This window comes from Peromyscus leucopus, chromosome 4 (assembly GCF_004664715.2).
Source record: "Peromyscus leucopus breed LL Stock chromosome 4, UCI_PerLeu_2.1, whole genome shotgun sequence".
Taxonomy (NCBI): domain Eukaryota; kingdom Metazoa; phylum Chordata; class Mammalia; order Rodentia; family Cricetidae; genus Peromyscus; species Peromyscus leucopus.
Window position 1 is genome coordinate 1,565,955 of NC_051066.1, and position 27,055 is coordinate 1,593,009.

At 41.6% G+C, this 27,055-nt stretch overlaps 1 protein-coding gene across 9 annotated transcripts in view; it reads left to right on the forward strand.

Moving 5' to 3' along the window:
• Dennd1a (DENN domain containing 1A) overlaps positions 1 to 27,055 on the forward strand; it is a 507,198-nt gene that overhangs the window by 282,040 nt on the left and 198,103 nt on the right. For all 9 annotated transcript variants that reach the window (XM_028887902.2, XM_028887909.2, XM_028887900.2 and 6 more), the window contains one exon: positions 14,912 to 15,012. In XM_028887902.2, the coding sequence (XP_028743735.1) occupies positions 14,912 to 15,012 (101 nt within the window). The remainder of the gene's footprint in view (positions 1 to 14,911; positions 15,013 to 27,055) is intronic.

Genomic DNA, 27,055 nt, shown 5'->3' on the forward strand with positions numbered 1-27,055 from the left:
ATCTTATTATGAAAGTTCTCAAGTAAGCATTCCAGAAAATTGAAATCACTTCATAGTAAATACTGATATGATTTCATTTAGTCACTGGTATAAATTCGTGTTTATGTGTGTTCACATACACCTGTGTTTAGAGTCCAGAGCATATCCTTGGGTCTCTATTTTAAGCTCTGTCCACTTTTTTTTTTTTTTTTTTTTTGAGACAGAATCTTTTCAGAATCACAGGCTGTTTCTAAAATGAATATGGAAAAGCCAAAAGAAAGAACCAAATACATACTTGAAGAAAATGAATGGATTGTGATAGCTTGCTTTAGTAAAACTTTCTGTAAAGCTGTATCCACTGATCTGCTGTGGTAGTGGTTGCATTGTGAGAATGTAGGCATGGTAATGGCACAGAATAGAGGCCCAGAAACAGCCCACATGTATACAAAGACTATGAGTAACAAAGGAGGCTGTCTGTCAAAATTAAACAGACATTTTAGTATTAGCTGTCTACCTGGGGAAGGAAAAGGAGACAGTGTCTGTTTCATTTGTGCAAGAATAAATTCCAAATGAATTGATGTTTAAATGTGAATGAACTCAGCATACCGAGGAAGCCCTCCATTGATGAGATGTACCCTAACCCCCTTCAGTCCTCAACTGGATTAGGGTCCAGCCGTCTATTCAACAGAGTATCAAGTACTGGATACCATGTTAGAGGCCATGTGGCCATCATTGCAGCTGGACTCTAACTTTCTCATTACTATAAATAAGCTGATGCTTAGATTGACTTCCAACAGCAGGCCATACTGGGTCTTATCACTGTAGGTTACTGATCCCTGGGTTAGGTGGCAGAGTTTGGTATCTTAAGTTGTTTTCTTTAAAATTTGATTTACGGTGTCCTTATTTTTATATGTGGATCTATTTCAAAAAGTGTTTGTAAAAAGAAGAAGAAGAAGAGGAAGAAGAAGAGGAAGAAGAAGAAGCAGAAGCAGCCAAGCCCAAGAGATAGAAACAAAGTAGTTTCTATGCAAAGGTTAACAATCAGTGGTGCCTAGGATTTTACAACTCTGGAATGAGAAGATAGTGAAGTAGTGTCTCAAACTCCTAACCCAGAGTTCTATACCCATCTAATGGAAGCCAGAAGAGAGTCCAGGTGCCTCTCCATATCTGTCAACAACTGAGGTCTGCAGTCTACTGTGCCCTCCCTTGTGGACAAACTGTTTGTTGCTCTGCATGTCCAGATGACTTTGTCCCACAAAGTATTTTAATAGTCAACATCAAACAACAATCCTGATTTCCTGAAAAAAAAAAAAAAAAAAAAAAAAAAAAAAGAGCAGAAGAGAGAGTAGAGAGGAGTGGGGAAGGGATTGTGATTTTATTTTAATTTATTTTAATTTCTCAACAAGTACCTTGTTGAGAAGGTACTTCTTAGTGCCATGTTATGCTGTCCTCAAGGAAGTGCTCCACAGAGAAGCGAAAGCATAAGCCTCACCCAGTCTTTGTTTCTCCTCCTTTGCTGGCACTTTCTAAAGTGCATACCAACATGATATAGTTGACTCCCAAACAGTAAGGACAAAGCATGGGCTAGGGAGAGGGCTCAACGGTAAAAGGCACTTGCTGCCAAGTCTGATGACCTGAGTTCAATCTCTTGAGACCCACGTAGTGGTGGTGGTGGTGGTGGAAAGAAAGACCCTACTACTGCAAGTTGTTCTCTTCTCTACGTGTACATATGCATGCACACCCACATCAATAAATGCCACCTTTAAAAAGACTTCATCCCATTTATATTCTCTCCTTTAGAACAAAATTCCTCAAGTCATCTATTTCCCTAGTCCCTCTGCTCTCATTCTCTCTTTGCCATTTTACTGAAACGGCTTTTTTTTTTTTTTTTTTTTTTTTTTGGTTTTTTGGTTTTTTGGTTTTTCGAGACAGGGTTTCTCTGTGTAGCTTTGCGCCTTTCCTGGAACTCACTTGGTAGTCCAGGCTGGCCTCGAACTCACAGAGATCCGCATGGCTCTGCCTCCCAAGTTCTGGGATTAAAGGCGTGCGCCACCACCCCCCGGCTCTGAAACGGCTTTTGTTTGAGCCACCAGTGACCTCATGTTAGTAAAATTAAAATGAGCTAATACTTGCAAAACTCTTAGAAGGTGGTCTGGCATGTAGTATGTTCGTGATAAATCGCTAAATGCTTTAATGAGAGGTCAAAACCAAGAAATGATTATTTAGAAACAAGAAGATTAATTCTGTGTTGTATGATTTAGGGTAAGGACACACATTGAAGTGGACTGTTGCTAAGGTTCCTAACGTGTGTTATTTTGACTTTTAGGGGCAGCAATTGTGGGGTTGTTGTTGTTGTTGTTGTTGTTGTTGTTATTTACAGATAGTTGATTGTAGCTGAGGTCTGAGCTCTGTGACTGATGATGAGACTCCCCTCTTTCTAGGAGATAGGTTTCTGCTCCCAGCCAGAAGTCACTCAGTAGCATCCAGCATCCTCATCTGTTATATGGAATGTCTCTGGGGTCGAAGGAGCTGATCAGACAGGAGTTGGGTTCAAGCCTTTATCTCTCCAGATTCAGGATTTGAAGGTCTTCCCATTGTTGCCTCTGACTTCCTACAGCAGAGCTTTTACTTAACTCAAAGACCAGACAGATGTGAAGGCTGTTTCAGGTATTCTAAGAACCCTCTTGTCTAACCTGATGTGTCTGTAATACCCTAACAAACCCCATCTTCTCCATTTGCCTGGTAAGATATAGTTTGATGCTCCTCAGAGGTATTGAGGATCTGAAAGATAAAGGCTACCAAGCATTCCAGAGTACATCTGTAAAACAGACTGTGTGTTGGAGACAAACCTAACACTACTTAGTTCAGATAATAGGTATCCCAGGGTGTCCCGGTCAATAACGTTATGATATTCTGTATAAGATAAATGTAAGTTTTTGTTCTCTTTGCTCAGTTAATGTTTATTGATTGTTTCCCTTTATAAATGATAAATAGGGAAGTCTTAGCTAAATCTTGTTCTCTGATTTCTTAGAACACAAAGATCCCGGTTTTCTTCCATATTTTCACATCCAAGTTTAACTCATTGCTTTTTGGAAATACTTGCAGATAGCGATCCTGTCAAAGATAGGAACTTTCTAGAAATGAGACCTTATAATACCATCATCACTCCAAGTATTTAGAATTATTCTCATTTTACAGAACAGCCAGTTCATCTGGGAAGGTTAAAAAAAAAAAAAAAAAAAAAAAAAAAAAAAAACTTGCCTGAAGTCAGTATACTAGAGAGAGCCACAAAATAGACCATGATGCTATATGTAGAAGTAATCTTTTAGAAAGGAAGAAACAGCCAGAGACTATATATATGCACAAGGGAATTTCAGCCCCTTCAAAATTCTTTGCCACCAGGTTATGTTGATTAGGACTCTTTCACATTATAACCTGTGTAGAAGCTACCACTAGAACTGGAGAAAAGTTAAGAGTATCCACCTCACTAAGAAAATTAGAAAACTCTGTTTATAAAAAGCCAAAATGATAAGAGCTGGCAGATAAAGTGACTGGTTGAGTTGGTGATGCTGATTTGGATGAAGACTAAGGCCAGACTACATACTAATCAGAGTTTCTTGTATAGCTCCAGGGCCACCAGAGAAGCACACAGATGGCATGTGCAGAATAAATGTCTAGAACACCTTCATATAGACCCATGCTCAGTACTTCATAAGGCAGACCCTTGGTTTTCTAGCACTTCTTTAAGATTCTTTTAAGTTCATCTTTCTGAATTATATACTCTGTGAAGTGCCATGTAAACAGGCAGTCTTGTGCATGCTCACAAATCTACAGGCATATTTGCATGTATATATGTCTATGGTATCTATGTTTATCATATTCTCATTAGCTTTTGTAACAATCACAGAAACTACTTGGTTTTATTCTCTTTTTGCAGACAAAAATATTGGCAACCAAATAGTTGAAATGCCCTGTCTAAGATGAGCTAAAGAGATGGTATTAAAGCCCACTTCTGGTTCCAAGCCCTTCTGACTACCTCATACTGCCTCCTTGGTAACATTCCATTTGTTATGACTTCCTCATGACACCTGTACACCCAGAAACATTCTTGGCATGATTCCACTCACCATGGATCTGAGTACCTGGTGTTGCCTCCGCATGCACAGAGCTAAGCTCTTCACTTCACATTTCATGGCACCACTCTGGGCACCGGGGTTGCACACCTCATTCTCTCAGCCACTGCCCCTACTTCTTCCACTGTCAGTGCATTGTTAGACTCCATGTCTGCCCAGTCTCCCCAGCTGCCTTGAGCAAAGCCCTATAGGACCCTGAGCCAGCACAGTGGCTTCAGGGGTCATAGATTGCACTTCTTTCCACCGTTCTAAATTTCATCCCTGCCTGTCCCCTTTCTAAATTAGGCATGCTGAAGAAGTTTCAAAACCCCAGACTCTCCAGTTAACTGATGACAAGGCATGTTTACTTTACTAAGGAATTTATTTAACCTATCTAGATGATGGGTTAAACAAATGCTTAAGAAGGAAACCCTATTGGGAGCAAAGCCATATGTAATTGAGTTTCCACATGTAATTATTTATATTGCTCCCAGAACTATGAGAACAATTAATACTTTTCTGATTGTACCTCATTTAGAAAAAGAAAAAAGACTAACAAAAAATCATTTCTTAGTTTCTGCCCAGCTAGATAAGCACACATTTTTTTCTAGAGAACGTAGGACTTGGGTGGAGCCTGTGTCCTAGTGCCCTGGACAAGTGGTAGGTGATACTTGTGTCTACTTGCCAGCACCCGTAGCCTGGCCTTTGTAGATGTTTCAGTGTTCAGGAGAAGTCCTGGGTCCTTTCCCATCCATGCCTGTCCTATCACACTCTTTCATGCAGACAGCAGGCCATTGTCTGAGCACACCATCTGCTCTGGTGACCTGAGAAAGGACAGTTTGTAGCTAAGGCAGATTTTCAGATTTACGTTAATTTCACTTCTTTTTGGAAGAATTCCACCTTGCCATGGCCATGTCAGCCCAGGCAGTGACTGGATGACTTACCAGCATATACAGAACTTTCCTGGTTCTTCTGCACTAGAACAAACTAATCCTGTTTGCTTATCTGTAGCCCTTGAAGCAAAGAAGTGGCAGTTTAAGGAGGTTTGAAACCCTGGACTGGAGCCAGGGCCTCTTTGCCTGCACACTCCACTCTGCATGTTCCAGCCCTAGGAACAAACAGCATTATTTTGTTTCAGACTGTGCTCAAGGGAAGCCAAGACCTTGTAACTGGAAACTTCCCAAATAGTGAAGTCTAAGACTAAATTTAGTGTTCCATTTAAAAAATAAAATAAATTGAACATTTTGTCTGTTCATCTTTTATATGTTGTGAGAGAAGGGGTGGGGTTGAGATTAACCTAGTCACACTGACAACCTAAGAAGAGTATTCAAAGAGTGAGAAGCAAGCTAATTCTTTTGGTAGAGAGGGAAATCCTTAACAAAATGTAATGAAGTGGCATGAAATACAGACTCGGCAGCCAAACTCACAAGTGGCATAGCCTCTCTAATCTCCATTACATAAAATTTTATTGTGGTTCAGAGAATATGAAAAACTGTTAAATGAAAGAAACCTCCACTGATAGGAGATAGGAGAAAAGATTGCTATGTTTTATTTATGTTGGTTTTCAACATAAATATAATTAACTGCTTTTTGAACTGTTCTCATTTAATTATGTGTAAGTTGGTTTTCTCCTGTTCATGTTGAACTGTAACGGGAGCAAAAAGAACCTTTCGATGCTGAGGAGACTGTAATACTATACAGCGCATTAGCAGTAGAATCTGTGGTCCTTTGATACAACTTCAGCCAGCCCGTCTCCACACTGATTTTCGTCCTCCTCTTCTACTTCCTCTGTAGTTTGAATAAACACTGAACACCTGCTTTGGACCAGAGAGAGGATTCAGACTGTTAGCAGTTCCCAAATGCTGTTAGAAACACTCAGAAAACATGCTAAAAATGCGGTTCACAGATAGCATCTCCAAACACTTTGGTTCAAAAAATCTAGTGCAGAGCCTCGGATTTTTCGTTTTTTTTTTTTCTTTTTTCAGATTTCCCCATTGATTGATATGCATCCCCTTTTGGGATCATGAAACATACTGTTCCTCTCTGGCAGAAACAATAGTAATTCGTTGTTGGTGGTTATGCATCACTGGCTCATCTCTGCTTAAAACTACTTATCAGAGACTGTATGTGTGTCTAGAAGACAGTTGTGAGTACAGACTAGCACTTAGAAGTTCTTAGAAAGATCTTCTCTTTGAAAAGCTTTGGTTGTGACCTTAGTTGATCTAGAGAAGGGCATCACTCAGTATGATCCAGCATCTCATAACATTGTGGGGCCAGGGCAGTCCAACCTGAAACTGGTTGTTGGTATGAGGTTGGCTGGCCAGTGAGCCCCCAGCTCTGGGGTCACACATGTGCACTGCCACACCTCACCGGCTTGTTCTAGGGGTCCAAATTCAAATACTCAAGCTTATGTGGTAAGTAGTTTACTCGCTGAGCCATCTTCCAGCCCTGGATATTCTTTTGGTTTTAGCAGTAAGAGATCATTTCTTATGACTCCTACACCATACCACCACCCAAGAAACACAAATGGTAAATATTAAAATCACTTTCCTCTTAATATGTTTGAAAATATCTAAATGGGGCCCACTTTGGCAGACATCTCAAAGGCATTCGTTAGGGAAGCAACAATGTTAATGGGACAAGGATTTATAATTCCCCTTTGATGGTTTTGAAAGTGGCAAGTATGGTCACTTTGGTGTGCTGTGAGATTAGGCCATGCATTCGTGGATTTCTACAAACATAAAAGAAAGTCACAGGTTTGTTTTTTTGCTAGCTTTATGACTATATTGAATCTCCTAGCTAGATGCCTCAGACAATCCTGTTGGTAGACTATTCCTCAGAAAAAGGACAGCAAGGTTGGAAGAGAGAGAATCAGACTTCAAGTGCGGGTAGTTTTGTTCTGATTCTGCCTCTTCCTCTGCCGTGCACTTAATCCCTGTGAGCCATTTTCAGGCCACATAGCCATGGACAAATTGGTCTAAAAGTGGGACTGGCAAAACTATAACCTAGCACTGGCCATGTATTACTCATTCCATGAATACCACTGGACACTGAATCTCATCTTTGTAGAAAGTGACCCCCAATCTGACTTTCAGAAGCAAAGAAGGTGGTAGAGATCCTGGAGAGTTTTATAGACTGTGTATATGACTGATGTTGGTGATGGTGAATTCCTCAAGCCACAAAGAATAATCATAGCAACATGTAGGTTTTGCATCTCTACTCACTTCTCACTAGTCACTTAGTCACTGGCTGAAGGCTCATTCAACAGAGCTTGAGTGGCCCAAGGAGCTGTTGTATTCATATGGCTCGGTGTTTCACCTGGCCTCCCACAGGAAAGAACATAAGCAGCCTCTCTGAAAGCTCTGATGTGCCTGTCTCCACTGCCCAATGCTCGCCCCAGGCAGAATCAGGGATTCCTTCTGTATATGCTGGCATACTTGAACCTCTATTATAGCACCTCTTTCATAATGCTTTTGTGTTGAAGTTGATTGTTTGCATTTTGATCTTTCTCTGTCTATTTTAACTTGCTCGAGGGCATGGTGTGTACACATAGTGGATGCTCAGTAATTGTCCGATTAATACAGATCAGAGATCAGAGGCAAATTCATGAGAGCAGGGAGCACAGACTTGGGAGCCTGGCTTCCCAGGGTTCATATCCTAGCTCAGTCCTCAGCTCTGTGACGATAGGCAAGTTTCCTTATTTGCAAAATGGAGACCTTAATACAACTACCTTGTAGGGCTCTTGTGGGAGGTGAATGAACAAAACACAGTCGTGTGTGAAGATGGTTGTGACAATGTTTTTGTCTTAGTCTTTCTGAGTTTCTAAGGTTGAATTTGGATTTGTGCCATAAGGGAGTCTTCATCTGTCCATGGAAGGTCGGGATTTCACACACGCACATGCACACGCACGCACACACGCACAGTCCTTCCTTCTTTTCCCATTGATGATAGTACTCATGACTCCCAATTTAGTTATGTTAGTTTTCTTTTGTTTTGTTTTTTGAGACAGGGTTTCTCTGTGTAGCCCTGGCTGTCCCGTAATTCACTCTGTAGATCAGGCTGACCTTGAACTCAGAGATCCGCCTGCCTCTGCCTCCCAAGTGCTGGGATTAAAGGCATGTGCCATCACGTCTGGCTTGCTAGGTTTCTTTGAAAAAATTATTAAAACAATGTTATAAATCCATTAATTAAACATAAACTATAATCTTATGAGATTTAAAAGTGAATATAAATCCACTTACACTCAATGAGATGGCCAACTGATTTTTTTTTTCCTGAGTACCAGCTTTGATCCACTGGTGACAGATGCACATTAGGAGGGATCCTGAAGCCATCTCCTTATTCAGCAGTGGCTGTCATAGGCACAGAATAGAGGCACAGCCATACACTTGCTGTCCATCTTTACATGGTTTGTTATTAATCATGCAACCTTCCCTTTTTCTTTTTCACCTTAAAGATGAAAAGAAGTGCTTTTCTCTCTTGTGGTGGCTTCTTCCCGACGTAACTTACCTTGCTGTAGTTTCTGCCTCAGCTTAGTTAGCTAACACTTTTTTCTGGCAGTTGTATTTGCTTTGATGTTTTGAAGTGTCAAATCTTGGCAGGAAAGCTTTTTACTCTGATTAATAACTTGCTCTAATTACTCTAGCTAGGAGGTAGCTTTAAAAAGAAAATGGAAAGAGAAGGGATTAAGCGAGATGCCTGAAGAAGCTGCTTCTCAACTCATGGAGTTCTTAGAAGCCTGACTCTACTTGACCACATTGGAATTTGTTTGTTTTTGGTTTTCCTCCCCTAAAGATAATGGAGGAGGAGAGCTAAGTTGAGTTCCACTGACTACAAGAGAAATACTTGAAGAAAGATTCCTCTCCTTGGTCCTCTACAGAGGAGCACGGCATCTCCTCTTCTAAGCGGAAATTCTTTGCTGTTCTCTTCTCACATTCAGCATCTATCTGAACTCTCAGAAGGCTGCTTGACTTGAAAAGCCCACTCTTCCTCCTGCATATAGTCAATGCAAATGGAACATAGTTAAACCATTTATAATTTAAGGGTTTTTCTTTACATGACAAGGTTCACTCACAGAGTACCTGAAAACTTTTTACTGATTCTGCAGTTGATTTCCCACTTGAAAACAATTTATAATTAAAAGCAAAAATCACAACAGCACTAACTTCTGACAACTACAAAGATTGTAAGTAAAGAACTTGGTTCTCAAGCTGAGAACCCTAATAAGTTCCCCAAGACACAACATTTTCTAAACCACTGTGCATAAGATGAATCTTGTTGAAATGCATCGACTTTAAAGTTACAAGTCTGTAGTTCTTTCTCTACTCTATTTCATCAGTTTGTTTTTGTTAAGCACAGAGGGGAAATCCAGATGCCTGTAACCCTGTGAAGCAGGTGTCAGTCTGATTGTTTAACATTCTCAGTTCAAGGATGTGAAGAATGACTGCAAGCATCCAATCCCCCTGTGCCAGCCTTTAGATCCTGGAGTCTCAATATTTTCTCTAACGTGCAGTTTCCCGTGGTGATCTATTGAGTGACTGCAGTTTGCCGGAATGTCGGATGACCTTGCTTGCCTACCATTCTTTTTGACGTTAAGCCAGGGCATTCTCATGTTCCCCCAAACACTTTTCCCAGCACCTGGCCAGTGTCAGGCAATGTGGAAATAAGGAAACAGTTTGAATGTGGTCCCTGTCCTTGTGGAGCTACAGCTGGAGCCATGCTCCAGTTCTCCTCCCAGTATCATCCTCTGAGCACCTCCACATGTTGAGAGGAGATGGGATCTGAAGGAAAGCTGTGCTCTCCACCGCAGGGAAAGGTGGCACTTCTTAGTTCAAGAGTTTTGGGGAAGGCATCCTTGTGGCGGCAAAGGTGAGAAATAGACTTTGAAAACAGACCCTGGCTGACTTCTGCTTAGCCAGTACAGCTGCAGAAGGTCAAGAGGGACAGACGAGGGGCATCCTTCATGTCAAAGGGTGGAAGTTCCTCTAGAGTCAAAGCTGCAAGGGGCACAGGGATCTTGCAGCCAGCCTCTAACTTTTCACATAGGGGAAATTAAGACCCAGAAGAGGCAGTAGTTTGCTCAAATCAACAAGACAGTTAGTGGAAGACTTCCTTGTAAGTGTGTGAGAAGGAACATGACAGAAAGCAAGTCTGATCCATATGTCCAGGCCAACATGTAAACCTTTCTTTGACTAGCAGTTATTACTTCCTTGTCTAGAATTCCCTGAGGATTAAAGTCACCATGACATCTTAGTTAATTGACTAATCCCCAGGAAGTGATCAAATGTGTGGTTTTTCAACTGATTATTTTTCTAGTTTAGTATTCCCATGCCTCAGGCATGTAATAAAGTTTGTCTGTTCCTTTACCCATTTAAAAAAAGAAAAGAAAGAATGATTACTTCCAGTTACTGGTACTCTGCCCTAGGTATTTGGTCACTTAGTGGCAAGGTAAATGAGGATTTACGTAATTGGGCAGTGCTGACAGGAAATCCTCTGGACAGCAATGCACCAGGTAGGCACAAAAATGCTTTATAATTTACATGATGTGGAAATAGTAGACTTTATCATCTGACAGGACCTCTTTGAGAGTCCCAGTTCTGTCACTTTGTTACCTTGTGGCCTTGGGCGAGTTATTTTGCCTCTAAGACTGTTCCCCTGTCTGTAAAAGTATGGTAGTGTGTGCCTGGGTAAACACATGAGCATACCTCTAAAACAAGGATTCCCATGGGCTTCCACCCTAATACAATGTCTGCTGCATATATTACAGGGATTTTTGCTTTAGAATGGGGTCTTGTTTTTAATCCTATATTACAGGCTATCATAGAAACAGTGAAAGGTTGAAATCCTATGATTTAACTGTCGGTCTGTCTACTGTCTCTGAGAAATACCTTAAACTGGAAACAAAAAAGACAGCTGGTATCTTACGATTTCCTTCACCTGTACCATTGATCATTCCCCATTCATTCCTCCCCACGTCATTGTTCTTCCTTTTCCCAGCCTCACAGGAAATGAATGGAGCCATATATAAAGCTACATGATGTAATTGACCTTGTGCACCTTTAATTGAGGACAAAATTTGCGAAAGTGCCGCCACTATCCACCAGTAGTTTACTTTACAGCTTGTATCCTGGCTAGACTGGCTGTTGCTGTATAATTTGTCAGGTTTTGTCTGGAGCCTTAGACTATTCTGCTGCTTCAGGGCAAAATCTTTTGGGGTATCATTAAATGGGATTGATAATTGGCTTCTGATGAATATTCATTGTGACTAATGACTTTGGGCAAATTTTACACACACTATCTCTCTATTCTCCCACCAAGTGAGATATTTGATAGAATCATTTTCTTTAACTTGCACTTTAATTAAATATTCACAATACCTCTTTTTTGACTATATTCCTTATTGTATACTTTCATTACATAAGATTTTATCCTCTATAGGGAATGAGTGTAGTCCTTCAGACTGCTACATGTGTCTGGTGATACTGTTTAGGACTCTATATATCATTTCTGCATCAGTGTAGATATACAGAGACCCCCATTGCAGTCAGCTTAGACACTGTTCTTAATGGTACACAGAATGGGTATCACTTTGTATTTTGGAGAAGAGCCAAACAATCACCTGCTTACTTTGTTTGTTTTCTTAATCAAATGGGTGAATGTGTCTTACCCAAATTGTAGAGACTTGGCCTTAGAAAACCTCTGATGATATGATGGAGCACCTTAAAAGCTTCTGGATTTGTTTGTTTGTTTGTTTGTTTGTTTGTTTGTTTTTAATGAAGGATAACTAGTTTTAAAATCTTTTTTTTTTTTTTTTTTTTTTTTTTTTTTTTTTTTTTTTTTTTGGTTTTTTCGAGACAGGGTTTCTCTGTGTAGTTTTGCGCCTTTCCTGGAACTCACTTGGTAGCCCAGGCTGGCCTCGAACTCACAGAGATCCGCCTGGCTCTGCCTCCCGAGTGCTGGGATTAAAGGCGTGCGCCACCACCGCCCGGCTAGTTTTAAAATCTTAATCATTTAATCTGGTAGATTTATTTTGAGATTAAGGAGTAATGGTAAAATGATGCCTGGAGATAAGATTTGGCCCAAAATACTTTAAGCAAACAAGAAACAGGTAATAAAGTCCCACCTCACACAAAACCATCCTAGTGAATAACAATGATAATTACAAACAAATTCATGTGATGGTGTTACCTTAGTACCAAAGAGATTTTGCAGCACTTATTTGTTTATAAATATATTTATAAAATTAATTTTAGCTATTAATTTTATCTTTAATTTTTATCTATTTAATAGAGCTATAGTTTACACATAGGATTGGATAGATGGATGGGTGGATGGGTGGATGGATGGATGGATGGATGACTCAGTTTTTCCAAAAGTGATATATTTGTATGTCTAAGCTTGTCCTTGTTTTGGAATGTGAGTTTGTGAAACTAATGAAATGCTGGATGTGCCAAGTCATAATGTAAGCCAAGCTCCTAGCTATCTGTATGTTGTAAATATAGTCTAAATAGGAATCGGGTCATTAGTTTTTAGTTTATTCAGGGTGCACACTGCATTGACAGGCACTTAGATGCATACAGTTGAGAAGTATGGAGATGAAAAAAGAGGGCCTTTGTGTACTTCACAGCCAGGGGACAAGCTTCAGTCTGTTCCAGTTCATTTAATAACAGAGTCAAGGTAAGGCTTGAGAGAGGAGAGGAGAGCTCATTCAGAGGCCTGAGGGAACAAACCCCAGTAGGTTTGAGAGATGAGTCAAATGGCATAAGAGATGGAAAGAGGTCCATAATTCCTTTTACTTCTGCAAATGGTGTGTCCCAAGGGCAAGCTGGGGAGGCAGTTAAAGTTGGCTGGAGATGCTGCTTCTCAGATAGACCAGGACTGGCACAGGCATTCTATTCCAGCTGTGCCCTAAAGGCTTGCAAGCAAGAAGTGATGTGCACTTCAGTAAGAATGCTCTGGTTAAAGATGAGCAAAAGCCCTGGTGCTCAGGCTCTTGTAACCCTCCAGCCAGACATGCGGGTACCATCAGAGTAAAGGTAGTTTGCACTCCACTCCATGCTTCCAACTACATTCGTCCTTCCAAAACTCTAGAAAGACTGATTATGGCAGCTGCCTCTATCAGAACCTACAGAATAAACTAGGACAGGTGATTAGGGACCTCGGTGCCTTGATCTACTCCTCACATGTACCTGATTTAAAGAATGACATCTGGAGAAAAGAGTGGGTGAGGAGCATAGCACTCTAGCTTCAGTACACAGCTTTCACAACTGTGAAGCATCAGCAGCATATCCAGTTTAAAGCTGGTTGTGTTATACTAACTTCTGGGATTCTTTTAACTCTTTCACCACATAAATGTCCTTCTGTCAGCAAAGGCCAGTTACCAGCTTCCAAAAAACTTAAAGGCCTCATAGTGACAGGCTTCCTAGAAACCAAAGAAACGTAAGGGAAAAAAGACAGGAATACATGTTGTTGGCTGTTGTCACTTAGTAGCTGGGTCTGCAGGGTTACATCCTGTCCCTTTTGCCATATTGAATTTTATAGAGGTTGTATTGCTTTTTATTACCTTTACCTATCCATTTTTAATTGTATCAGTTACCTTGTATGCCATCTCCAGTTCTTAAGAATAAAGAGAGGGAATACAAAATAAGAACTTATTGAAAGAAGTGGGGAAGGGGAAGGCCACAAAGGATGCTGGAGCAATGAATCAACTATGTGGGAGAAGTAGATTCTCACCTCAGGTATAAAGCTTAAATTAATTGCAGGTAGATTCAGGAGTTAAATGCTTGCAGAAATTTCAGAGGTCTTTCCTTGGACAAGGAGTGGGGCTTGTCTACACAGTCATGCAAACCTCTTCTCTCAGAGACTTGAGGAAAGTGAAGGCTAACTTGTCAAAAACATCACATCAGATGATGCTCTTTACAAGTCCTCAGTGCTTGCTTATAAATCAATTTAAAAGATACTAGCACTCCTTTTAAAAATCAGGAAAGGAAGGAACAGACCTAAGAAATAGAGTCAGGAAACATGACAAAAAATATTCACCCTCCATGCTAATCCTGGGGGTGAAAATAAAAGTGAGATGGAAGTAAGTTTAAACTTGATTACCATGCTTAGTCCTGGTGAGACTGTGTGAGCCTGTGCCCTGTCAGTTACACTCACACACATCCTTATACATTCCTCTGCCTACTGAGTGCTGTGATATATCTGTAAGCCGTAGTTAGCTCTGGAATCTACACCCAGAAATCATATATCCAAATATAAGTGTATAACTCCATGATAGAGAGTGGCAGAATGGGTTTGAGGAGAACACTGAAGATGGTGAGGGGGTGCTTCCTAAAACTATTTAAGGATGTGGAAAAATGCTATCAGATAATGCCAATATAAAAAGAGAAAAAGCATTATATTTACAGTCATTTTAGTTTCTATAGTGCTTAAATGTACAATACCCTAAAATGTTAAATAATCTTAAGAAAGTGCTGATTCTTTTATCACGTTCATTTTCTCAAATTTCTACTCTAAATGTACATGTGCTTTAAAGTCTTTTATTCACTCATTCATTTGTGTGTGTGTGTGTGGGGAGGGGGGGGGTCCTGGGGATTGGACCTGGATCTCAGACGTACAGACAAGTACTACCACTACCACTGAGCTGCACCCTCAGCCTTACGTTAGCTTTATAATCAGGGAACAGAGCACGGAATGCATATTTTGAAGAGGAAGTCCACTGCATTGCACTGGAGTGGGCACATCTGACTTGGAGTCCTCAACTTTGACAGCATCTCCCTCAGCTTTGCCTTGAGACCTGACTTTTTACTCCTCTTTTGCAGTTGACTGCCTGCATCCACGGCTCGGCTGCCATGCTCTACCCCATGTACTGGCAGCATGTGTACATTCCTGTACTGCCCCCGCACTTGCTGGACTACTGCTGGTAAGGCTGCCCAGGACCCTGTCCTCTGCTTCCTCTTCCAGGAAAGACCTGAGACTGTAAAGGCTTTAACTTGTAACTGCAATGGGTAACACTAAAATAAAAGTAGTTTAAATGATACTGGGTTTGGAGCACTTGAGAGCAAGGTGCTTTATGTCATGACTTTCTGAAAGGATCAAGAGAGTAGCTAATACTTTTAGCACTTCTCACTTTAGAGAAGCCAAGCACCAAGAAATTGTTTGCTTTTTCCCACTAAGACACATTGGAAACTGGTGACAGGAACCATTGGGATCTACAAGATCCCTTGGGTTTCAGCCATGTGCTAGCATGTCCCACCAGACTTGCCCTTAGCTGTGGTTTGAACCTTCCGATTTCGTTTTCTCTCTGTTTCCTTCTTGCAGACCTCCTCCTCCCTCCCTCTTTTTGATCATTTCTTTGTTTTAGTTTACTTTTTTGTTTTGAGACAGGATTTTACTGTATATCCTAAACCAGCCTCAAGCTCACAGCAGTCTTCCTGCCTCAGCTTCCTAAGTGCTGGGATTATCAGTGTGTCACTGCACCCACACAACCCTCTGAAGCTTTTGAGGAATTCACTGTTGGACATATATTAGTGGAGGAAAGGAAAGAAGCCTTGGTGTCTGCACATCATTGGCTTGAGACTCTCCTTTGTCTGCAACATGAAGTTATTTAGTCATAATTATATTTTTGAGATGAAACATACCATACAAGGGTGGATGACTCATGGGAGACGTAATACCTGCTGGAGCCCCCTCACTGCCTTCAGGAGTGTGCTGGAGAGGATAGTTTATTTGATGACTTGGATCTGTTTTCCTTATGAATGGTTTTTCTCAGGTATAATGTATTAAGAGGCATTGTCTTGGAATAGCTCGTGTCAGTAGATGTTGATAAGGGGTCATGTGCATATGTCGAAAGGCCCTTGGTATCTGCCAGAAATTGGAGCTTCAGGAGAAAGCCTCCATTGGAGACCACAGCCCTTACTAATGATCAGATACTTCATGAGATAGGCCATTGATTCAGAATGATAGAGGTCAGTCAACTGCAATGTTTGTTATTTTCAATACTCTCTCTGAAAAGGCTTTTCTAGGTAGCCACCTTGTGTCCTAGAAGCCTAAAGGTATTTGTGGTCACTTTGTTTTGGATGTTTTAAGTTCAGCCTCCTCCCAAGAAAGCCACATGTACAGCAAAGACATAGCTCAGGGACAGCAGAGACATGCTCATGAGCACAGTGCTGAGTGAGCTAGCCCATTTCTTCATATGGTGATCTTTCTGATCCTGGTGGGTTTTCTCAGTCATACTCTCTCCCAGTTCTGTGCTAGATGTTGCACAGAATTCTAAGACTGTAGGCTGTTTCCTTTTTTGGTGGGGGTGGGGGGTCAGTTCAAGACAGGGTTTCTCTGTGTAGCCCTGGCTGTCCTAGAACTCACTCTATAGACCAGCTGGCCTCCAAGTGGAATTCAAGATGTGTGCCACCACCATCATCCTGGCATTTCTTTTTTTTTTTTTAAATTTTTATTTATTTGTTTATTTTATGTGTATGAGTGTTTGGCTGAATGCATATTAGTGCCCAGGCCAGAAAAAGAGGGTGTTGGATCCCCTGAGACTGGAGTTACAGATGGTTGTGAGCCATCATGTGGGTGCTGAGGAATTGAGCCTAGGTCCTTTGCACGAGCAGCCAGTGCTCTTAATTGCTGAGCCATCCCTCCAGCCCCTTGTAGAGTGTTTCTTGATTGATCAGGAACTGTGCCCACATTGTATTTGCCATGTCTTTTTACACTTTGCTCTATTTTGGAAATTGTTCTTCGTTAAAAATGCCTTCCAGATACCACGGTCTAGATTCCATTTTGATCCCTTACAGAGCACTTAGGAGGGGTTGTATGTTTTTAAACAGAAGGATCAAGGTATGATGCCCTTGTAATAGAGTTACCTTATTTGGGGTCCCTGCTTTCCTCAGGAGTGTTTTCAGACCCCAGGGCTCCTTCAGCACCCTACTTCTATGCAAGTTCTGTGTGTCTCCTGTCCACTAGGAGACCATGAGTGCTGTGCTCTTTCCATCATCCACTACTCCAGTTCCTGGTCAAGGTAAAGGTCATAGGCTTGTGTCCCTACAGCCATGTCATGGTGCCAGATCCTCCTTTGGTTCCTAACACAGCATCTAGGAACCTGCCTCACTGCCCTGTCACTGCTGTCTCCTTACTGCAGTCTGTGTCCCATCTGTTTAGACATCCTCAGCTCTTTTCCATCCCTGACATTTTCTGTCTTTGGAACCCACACTGTAGCCCCTCCCACTCACATTGTTGGTGTTTGTCATCTATACAGAGGTGACCTCCCTCCCTCAAAAAACCCATGAAACAGCACAGAGAGGGCTAAGCTAAGAGGACAACACCAATTCCTTGTCTCAAGTCTGTCATTGACTGGCTGCACAACTTAGACAATCTGGATTTGCCTCTAGGAATCTGTGCCCTTACCTGAAGAGGGCCTCCTCAATCCTTCCCAAACACTTGCTTGTATTGAAGTACATTTTAACCTGAAACACACTGTCAGCCACACAACAGAGGGACTCTTGACACCATGCAACCATTTGAAAGCCCCTCCATTGCCCCTTTCTCCTTCCTGTTTTTTTTATACCTTCTGTCTTGGCCACAGCTTCCTCCTAACCTCCTTGTAGCCTCTCTGTCCTTCTTTTCACTGATCCTACTGGATTTGCTTGCCTTCCTGTTTGCACAGGACCTTCATGGAGTTCTCAATGTGATGAATATTTGTACTGTATTGCAGACACTGCAACATCTAGTCAAGGCCAAGATGTCAGTCAGTCTCCATCACGAGTTACTTAGATGATGAGCTGTTGAAGATAGGCATGAGAAGGGAGTGCCCCAGCATCTTCCTATCTGCTCCTTTGACAGATACTGCAGGGGAATTCATTTTTTTTTTGTAATTAAGAAATTTTTTTATTTATTACACATACCAATCACAGATTCCCCCCCCATCCTTCCACCCGCTTCCCCCTCCCAGTTTTCCCCCCCAGCCTACTCCCCATCCCCTCCTCTGAAAAAATACGGCTTCCCATGGGGTCAGCAAAGCCTAGCAACATTCAGCTGAGGCAGGTCCAAGCCCCTCCCTCACTGCAAGGGAATTCTAAGGGCCCCTGCAGGCAGGCAGGCCTGCTAGAAAATGGTGCTGCCAGTTCTCAGCTCTCCCTGCTCCTCTACTCTCAGCCCTGACCCTCTCTATACCCATCATGGTCAGGCCAGAGGCGAGGCTTCTTGCTCAGCTGAGGCCTGGGGGACCAGGTGGCCTGACTAAATCCAAGGCCTGTTACTCTTGTGCAACCCTCTATCTTTTCCTCTTCTGTCCCTAGAGGAGGGAGGACAGTCTATCCAAAGCTGGCATCTGTACCTGGGTGGGGGCTTGTCTGGGGTACATTGGGCATTTCTTCTCCCTTTCCTGCTCTTTCTCCTCTTCCTATGAAGATGTGCAGGCCCTGGCTCCTCAGGCAGACCTTTGCCTATTTGTCATTCTTTTTTGAGATTCTAAATGAATCAGTTCTTAGTTTTTCCAATGACAACTCCATCAGTGGAAAGAACATGTTTGTCATTTGGTAGTGTTTGTTGTCACTGTTTAGACAAAAGATTGTAGGACTGAAGAAACCATCAAAGAGAAGAGGGCACAGGAGCTAGAAGGAAAGCAAAGGCGTGAGACACCTGAGAAAGGGAAAGGGAAGGTTGGGGAAGATAGAGACAGCCTCACAGAGTGACCCAGAAGGGTGAGCATGGAGAACCCACCCCCATGTATAACAGCCTCACAGGCGCAAGCCTCTTCCAGACACATGGCCTTTCCCTCTAGCCTTCCACATGGAGAGAGACACTTTTCCAACTGTACGCGCGCACACGCACACACTTCAGTGAAGCCCAGAGTGTTTTCAAAGGCAGCCTGGAGTCGCACAAGGAGCTGCTTGCAGTGCTTAATACTGTGTTTGGACAGGAGTGCGTGGGCTTTGGGGTTCAGAGATGGCAGCACTCAAAGAATTGACAGAGACTCTTCGCCAAAAAGTTCAGCTTCAGCATTTAATTATTTAGAAAGTTTCATTGCTAAATTATTAGCTATTTTAAAACTGTAAGCTTAAGTTGTGTGTGATAGTGTACACCTATGTATTCCTTGTCCTCAGAAGTCTGAGACAGAAGGTTTGCTTCAAATCCAAAGGTTGCTAGTCTGGGTTACATATCAAGTACCAAGTCCCCCAAGGGTTGTATAGCAAGACCTTCAAACACACAAACACACACACACACACACACACACACACACACACACACACACACACACACACACACGAACCACCCAACAGAGAGTAAAAGGTAAAATGTCCTCTGTGATGCCAATGGTAAGCCTGCTAGACCCCAGTCACTGGACTGTTTCTTTTACCTCTGTGACCTCACTCTATCCTCCTACAGTCCTGAAAAGCAGGTATTATCAGCTCCACTTCACAGGTCAGTAAACCAAGGCCTCAAAAGGTTTAGTAACTTGTCCCAGCATTTACACTGTGTCCTGTGTTATTCTGGTCTCACAATCACAAAGCAAGAAATATATATATATATATATATATATATATATATATATATATATATATATTCCTAAAGTTCAGATCTGGAAACATCAAAATATTTAACAATGACTTCGGATGGAGAAGAGACCATTTCAGCATGCGTTTTATTATATTTTCCATTATTTCTATAATGAAATAGATTTTTTTTATAATTGAATACTTTCTTTTGAAAAAACAACAACAACAAAAACCAGTTATTTATCATAGCCAGTTGTTTGTTCTAGCCACTGCCTTTCCTGTCTTTGCACAGAGGGTTTGCTCTCTGCCTTTCAATTTTCAGTGAAGACTATCCCAGATCCTCTTTCCAATGTCATCTCTCATTCCAACACTCAAAAACTGTGTCTTAGTCTGCTGAGCCACAGGCATGTTAGCATAGGAATAGAAGACTTATTAAGGAAGGGTTCGAGTCTGCCATCCCAAACCTACCCTTGAGCTCTGCATTTTGTGGTGCCTAAATAGCTTTGTAATGAGTCCTCCTCATGTTTGTACAATGTGTCTTTCTTCTATTCTTTTGTTTTCACAAAGAACTCGGTGACATCTGACCAAAGATGATTTCAGGCCAATGGAGATTGGCATCTGCTTGTAATTGTAAGATAAACGTGTGATAAAAGGAAAGACCACAGAAGAAGAAGGCAGGCCCTCTAGTCAAGGCTTAGCTTGATCATTTTAGTCTGATGTAACTGCTCTGGGCAGAAAGTAAAAATGTCATGAAAACTGAGTCAGTCTTAATTACTTTAGTATATTGAGATCCTTGACTTGAAAGTCACCAGGTTGAGCTGAATCCTTGGTGGCTGGAGCCAACAAGGATAACTAGCATTTTAAGCAAAGGGCTGGGAACACACAACATGTAAATTTGAGAGAGGGTTGTTCTTCTGCAGATGATCTAAATGTCAAGTACATCCCCTTGCAGGGGATACACAAGTGGAATCTGAAAACTATTATCTCCTGTAGAAATGAACTCTCAATTTGCTCACCACACAGGAAGGGCAGACTCTAGTCATTTTCACTGCCAGCAGGTGCCCTTTCTATGCATAATAGACTTCACAAGTGTAATTAACACATAAGGACCACTGCTGCCAGTTTTTCTTCAGGTACATGCTGCTAGTAGTTTTCAGGACAACAGTGCTGGCCATACAAGCCTGTCACGTGGCACTTGAAGAGGAGATATTCATTGACCTCTGGACAAAGACATGTTAAATGGGGTGAACCTATCCCCTGCTGTGAGCATCACAGGTCATGCTCCTTGGGCTCCTGGGACCCCAGAAGCTGTATACAGACTTTGGTAAAACAGAAGCTAGAAGAGCAAAGCTGTAGTTTGCATGCAGTTAATAAATGAAAGGATGATGCTGAGCACCCTGCAATTATGTGGAATACTCTAATTGCACATTCACAAATACAGCAACCAATTATCTGAGTTAACTTTAATTAGAGCTATAATCACAAATTTTAATTATCTGAATAAATCAGTTTAGTACAAATGGCTTTCCTTAAATATTTCCCAAATTAATTTTTTTCTGTCCCTTAACCATTTTGACAGAGGGCAATGGAGTAGAGAGAGCTTAGGGCTTGAGCTCACACAGATCTGGATTCAAATCTTAAGTTTCTTCTTATTTAACTTCTCATGTACATTGTGTTTTTATGGAAAATGGGTACAATTTACCTATTTCGAGTAGTGGCTATGTAAATCCCAGGTATGATCATCAGGTTTTATAGAGCATCTGTAGTTGGAAGATTTCCTGTGTTCTGCCTGGTCCCGTGGCCACTCAGACCCAAATAAACACACAGAGGCTTATATTATTTTTAAACTATGGCCATGGAAGGCTTCTTGCTAGCTAGCTCTTATATCTTAAATTAACCCATTTCTATGAATCTATACCTCGCCATGTGGCTTATGGCTTACCATACTTTACATCTTGTTTCTCCTGGAGGTGGCTGGCAGCATCTGCTTCACTCTCCTTTCTCCTCCCACTGTCTCTCTTGGATTTTTCCAGCTGGCTCCATCCTGCCCTGACATAGGCCAATGCAGCTTTATTTATCAACCAATCAGAGCAACACATATTCACAGAGTACAGAAAGACGTCCTACAGCCAGCATCCACTTACTTACGATGATTGCTCTTGTCACCATCACCACAGACACAGGACATGAGTTTTAGTTTCTAGAGGGTGTAGTTGATATCAGATGTGTCTCTTGCTTCTGCTGCCTTAAGAGACAAACTTTATAACTCATTTTCTCTTTTACCCATGAGATTGTTTTTATTTTGACTTTTGTATTTAACTTGAGTTATTGTATGGTTGTTTTCATTTGCAGCTGTGGCATAAGAATGAAAAGAAAAGAAACAAAAGCAGATGGCAGAGAAAACGGAAGGAGTAAGACATTTCCAGCCCTTATGAATATTTAAAAACATGTGCTGCTGGTTCCTTTAGATCTGTATCATTTTTTTTTTTTTATTTTGAAAGTGAGAATGAGAATGTTGCCTACCTTAGCTGATGGCATCTCTTGAGTTTAGCCCATCCTAGAAAGCCTTCCATTTGGGAACAGAAGTATTAACTTGTTGATGAGGGTCAGTACCAGCATCCAAGGAGAATGTGTGTGTGGTGAGCCCTTTCTAAACACCATTATAGGATTTCAAAATTGAGCTGTAAGGTATATATGACCCTCTTATATATGGGAGGAAATTGAAGCTCAGAGAGGTTAAGATTGTCACTCATGTATAAAATAATGGAGACTTCACTTGAAAGCCAAGGCCTTCTGATGCCAAAGCTTTGCTTACTAGTGTCTTCAAATGTCAGAGAATGAGCCGTAGCTATCACCAAGATTTATGAAAAACTTCATCTAGTCTTGTTGACATCTTACTTACTATAGGTATTGTGTTGCTGTTATTTAACTATATGTTTGCACAACAATGTTTATAGAGTATTTAAAAAGTAGCGAGCACCATGCTGATTGGGTCCTATTAAAAGCCATATGGGGTTGCCCATAGGCTTAACTTTTCCTTCCTTCCTCCTTCAAAAATAGCCTGAAATAAGTGCCACAAACCAGCTCTAAGCTGAATTTGTGTGTTGGGTATATTCTAGTTTACATACTTTGGTGATAAAATATTTTCAAGGCAAATGAAAACAAGTTCATCTTCTCCGCCCCAAAGGACAGCCAGGTCAATTGCCAAGTTGATATGATTGAACTGAAAAGTCAAATGAAGTCTGTGTGGGTCAGACAATTTGGATCTGAGTTTGTAAAATACATCATATTTCCTAGTGTTCTAGAATTCATTCTTTGACCCAGAGCAGTGGTGCATGGATTCTCTGTGAAATATACTGACTAGTACTAGGCTACCTACCTGGGCTACATGTGGGGTACTGAATCAACCCCCACCTGTGAATCTCCTGTTCTATCTAGGAAACTTAGAAGGGGAAAAAAAATGTTGAGTATGTCTGACTACATAGTCTGTGTGGGTAACAGGCCATCAACATGGATACAGTAAAGTAACATCCAGCAAGTCATGGCTGGGTCTATTCTAGTTGTCATCATTGATGCCATGAAATTTCATGAGGATAAATTAGTGGTAACTAAGTGGAATAGTTCATAGTCTTGTTACCAGAGACAAAAAAAGAAAAAAGAAAAAGAAAAGGTTGGGGGGGAGGGCTTTGACTCTAGCTTCCCTATTTACTACCTCTGAAAACACTGAGCCCCTCAGACTCTCTTGCTCAGAGGGAATAGTCATTACTACTAACATAAAGGTTCTCCTCCCTAAACAGTAAGATTATGACTTTGTGCTAGTCATGTTGAAGTGTGTGGTGTGTGTGTGTGTGTGTGTGTAAAAGAGGGGAGAGAGGGAGAATGAAGAGGGACCTCTCCAACAAAATCCAGTTGAAATTCATAGTACTTAACTAGGATGGAAGAAGAATAGATAGGCAGGTGTGGCTAAAATTCTCTTTCTGTGTGCCCAGTTCTTGGCTACATAGATGGTATTAAAGAATTTTAGCATGTACACAAAAGCTATGTGTCTCCTTGTTACATTAACTACTCATAAGTGCTTACTATGTATTTGGCACCAGGCAAAAGAAGATAAGAACTCACAGACAGTTTTGGATCTGAGAAAACACTACTTCACAAAAAAAATTGGGCATCCCAGCAAGACATGGGGAATGGAGCTTAGTGGTTTGTTTGCTTGTTTTAAGGTAAGAAGTGGCAAAGGATTCAGAAAAAGGCATCACCTGTGAAGAGTCCACAAAGAAAAGATGATGGGTGAGGAAAGAGACCAGAATTTCAGAATTGGGCAGACAAGAGAAGTTGGGTCTGTATTGGGCCTGACGGTCAGGTTTTGTGCGCGCGCGCACACACACACACACACACACACACACAAAAGTGTGTTAGTTGAACAAAGGGAAACTATAGATTTCTAAGTAAATTCTCAACAGAAATTTAACTGAACTTGTTCCTGAGATTTTAATAGAGAAGAAATCAAGATTGTAATTAAAGTCCTGAATCTAAACTTTGGTAATAACTGAGTGTGCCCCATTTCCTTCACCTCAAAATCATTGCCTGCAATATAGGTATATCTTTCTGTTCTGCATGAAGAATCTGGTGCCAAGTGGGCAAAAACAGTTTAGGTGCTGATGGTCACTGAGCCCTCCACTAGGATAAATGACCACTTCCTTCATTGGTACCAAAACACAAAGTGCCAGTGGCCTTCAGAAAACATTTTGCATGACTGAGTAAACCATCCTCTAGGCCAAAAGGGAAGAGACTGGAGCCTTTTGTCTTTGCTACAGATTCTATGGGTTTTAGTACATAGTATCCTGTGGACTGTATAAGAAAACTGACTTTTCTATAATCCATTCAGGATTTTTTTTTCTGTCTAAAGAGAACTTGTATGTCACAAAATTTACCCTTTTTTTTTTTTTTTTGGTTTTTTGAGACAGGGTTTCTCTGTGTAGCTTTGCGCCTGTCCTGGAGCTCACTTGGTAGCCCAGGCTGGCCTCGAACTCACAGAGATTCGCCTGGCTCTGCCTCCCGAGTGCTGGGATTAAAGGCGTGTGCCACCACCGCCCGGCCTTTTTTTTTTTTTTTTTTTTGGTCAAAATTTACCCTTTTAAAAATATGCAATTGGTGCTAAAGAGCTGCCTCAGCAATTGAGAGCATTTGCTTTTCTTTCTGAGGACCCAGGTTTGGTTCCTAGCATCCACATTTTGCTCACAGCCACCTGTAGATCTATTTCAAGAGGAACCTGACTCCCTCTTCTGGCCCCCACAGGCTCCCGTATATACAGGCACACACAAATATACATACATAAAAGTAAAGGAAGAAACTTTACTATGGTAATAAATTATAGAAAGAAGAAAGTATATAATTGAGTGACTTACAGTATGTTTCAAGTATCTTACTAGACTGTGCATGTATTCAATTGCTATGTAGATCCAAGGTATACAATATAACTGAAACCACTAAATCCAAATGCAGTTGATATTAATACATTCTTATTGCTCTTAGTAGGGTAATATATTTTTGTCATAATTTTTTAACATTTGGAAAGGAAATGCAGCAAAGAGCCATGCTGTACAGAGATGAGCAGCATGGTGGTTCCTGCAGAGCTTCCTGCGGGCACAGGTGCCTGGGTGCAGCAAGTTTGCTGTCACCAGCCTCAGCAGCATTATTTCCTGATGTTGCTAAGATTCTTAGAGTGTCTTTCTTGGCCCTTTCTTCTTAACAGCCAACACTGGGTAATTTATAAAGAGAAGAGAGATTTCTTTTGATTTGTTTTGTTTTGTCTTGCAGTTCTGGAAGTCTAACTTCCATTGCACTAGCATCTATTTGTGGTACAAAACAGGAAAGCAGAGGGGCAAGGGCAAGACCAGCAAAGTGGTCACAGTTAAAGTAGCAGGAGAGGGACCCTTACCTTCTAACAGCCTGCTCTAAAGGTCACCAAGCCAATTCCCTGAGACCTGGCATTAATTTATTCATGATAGCTCTTCCATCACCAGTAGGCCCCACCACCAAACACTGCCACATTGAGGATTTAAGCCTCAGCATAAGCTTGGTATGGAAACTCCTCCTCAAGCCCTAGCAGAGTTAGAGAACAAAGGAATGTGCCTGCCAGGGCTGGATGGTAGAGCTTGTTGGCTCACCCACCTTGCTTTGAGGTGTCCTCCTAATCATCCCAGTGGTCTTTTGCTTCCTTACTGAGCCTCTTGATACAGCCTGCCAGTCCCATTTTTCCAGCACCCACCTGCTGCCTACAGTAAGAGACAGAACCTTCCTCCCTGGCCCCAGTGTCCTGAAACAGCGAACTCTTGACTTCCGCTTACCTTCGTGTTCTGATGTGATTGATTGTCCCTGGGACTGATGAGGCACAATGTTACAGCCTCTACAGCAAGGATATTTGGCCTGTTACTGGGAACAAGGGGAGAGCAGGAATCACTGGCCACAGAACAAGGGAACGAGGGATGCTTCTGCAGTGCATCAGTGCGCTTTATGACAGAGCTTTAGGGATACTTATAGCTCTGTCCCCACAGTGATTAGCACCAGGGACAATGGGAGAAGCACTAGCATGGCTCTAGATTCTGAGTGATCTCAGTGCTTGTGAGTGTCTCCCATAAACATTGGATCTGAGAAGCTAGGCTAAACAGGTCTTTGGCTGCTAAGCATCCTGGCATGTGGGATGTCTTAGAGCTACAAAAACACAAGAGGAAATCTGATGTTTACCAGTTGCATTTGTATTTTTTAGTATGCATATATTTATCTATAAACCCCTTTTTCTTATTTTTTTATAATATATATATATATATATATATTATTTTACAATACCATTCAGTTCTACATATCAGCCATGGGTTCCCCTATTCTCCCCACTCCCACCCCCTCCCCTTACCCTCAGCCTACCCTCCATTCCCACCTCCTCCAGGACAAATCCTCCCCGAGGACTGCGATCAACCTGGTAGACTCAGTCCAGGGAGGTCCAGTCCCTTCCTCCCAGTCTGAGCCAAGTGTCCCTGCATAAGCTCCAGGTTTCAAACAGCCAACTCATGCAATGAGCACAGGACTTGGTCCCACTGCCTAGTTGCCTCCCAAACTGATCAAGCCAATCAACTGTCTCACCTATTCAGAGGGCCTGATCCAGCTGGGGGCCCCTCAGCCTTTGGTTCATAGTTCATGTGTTTCCATTCATTTGGCTATTTTTTTTCAATAATTGAGTAAAACTGAAATTTATTATATGCCACAGTCGTCCTAGGGGCCTCCATGCTATATATATAGCCTCTATGGTTCTATGGGTTGTGGTCTGATTGTTCTTTATTTTATATCTAGAATCCACCTATGAGTGAGTACATACCATAACTGTCTTTCTGGGTTTGGGTTACCTCACTCAGGATGATTTTTTCTAGTTCCATCCATTTGCCTGCAAATTGCATGCTTTCATTGTTTTTCTCTGCT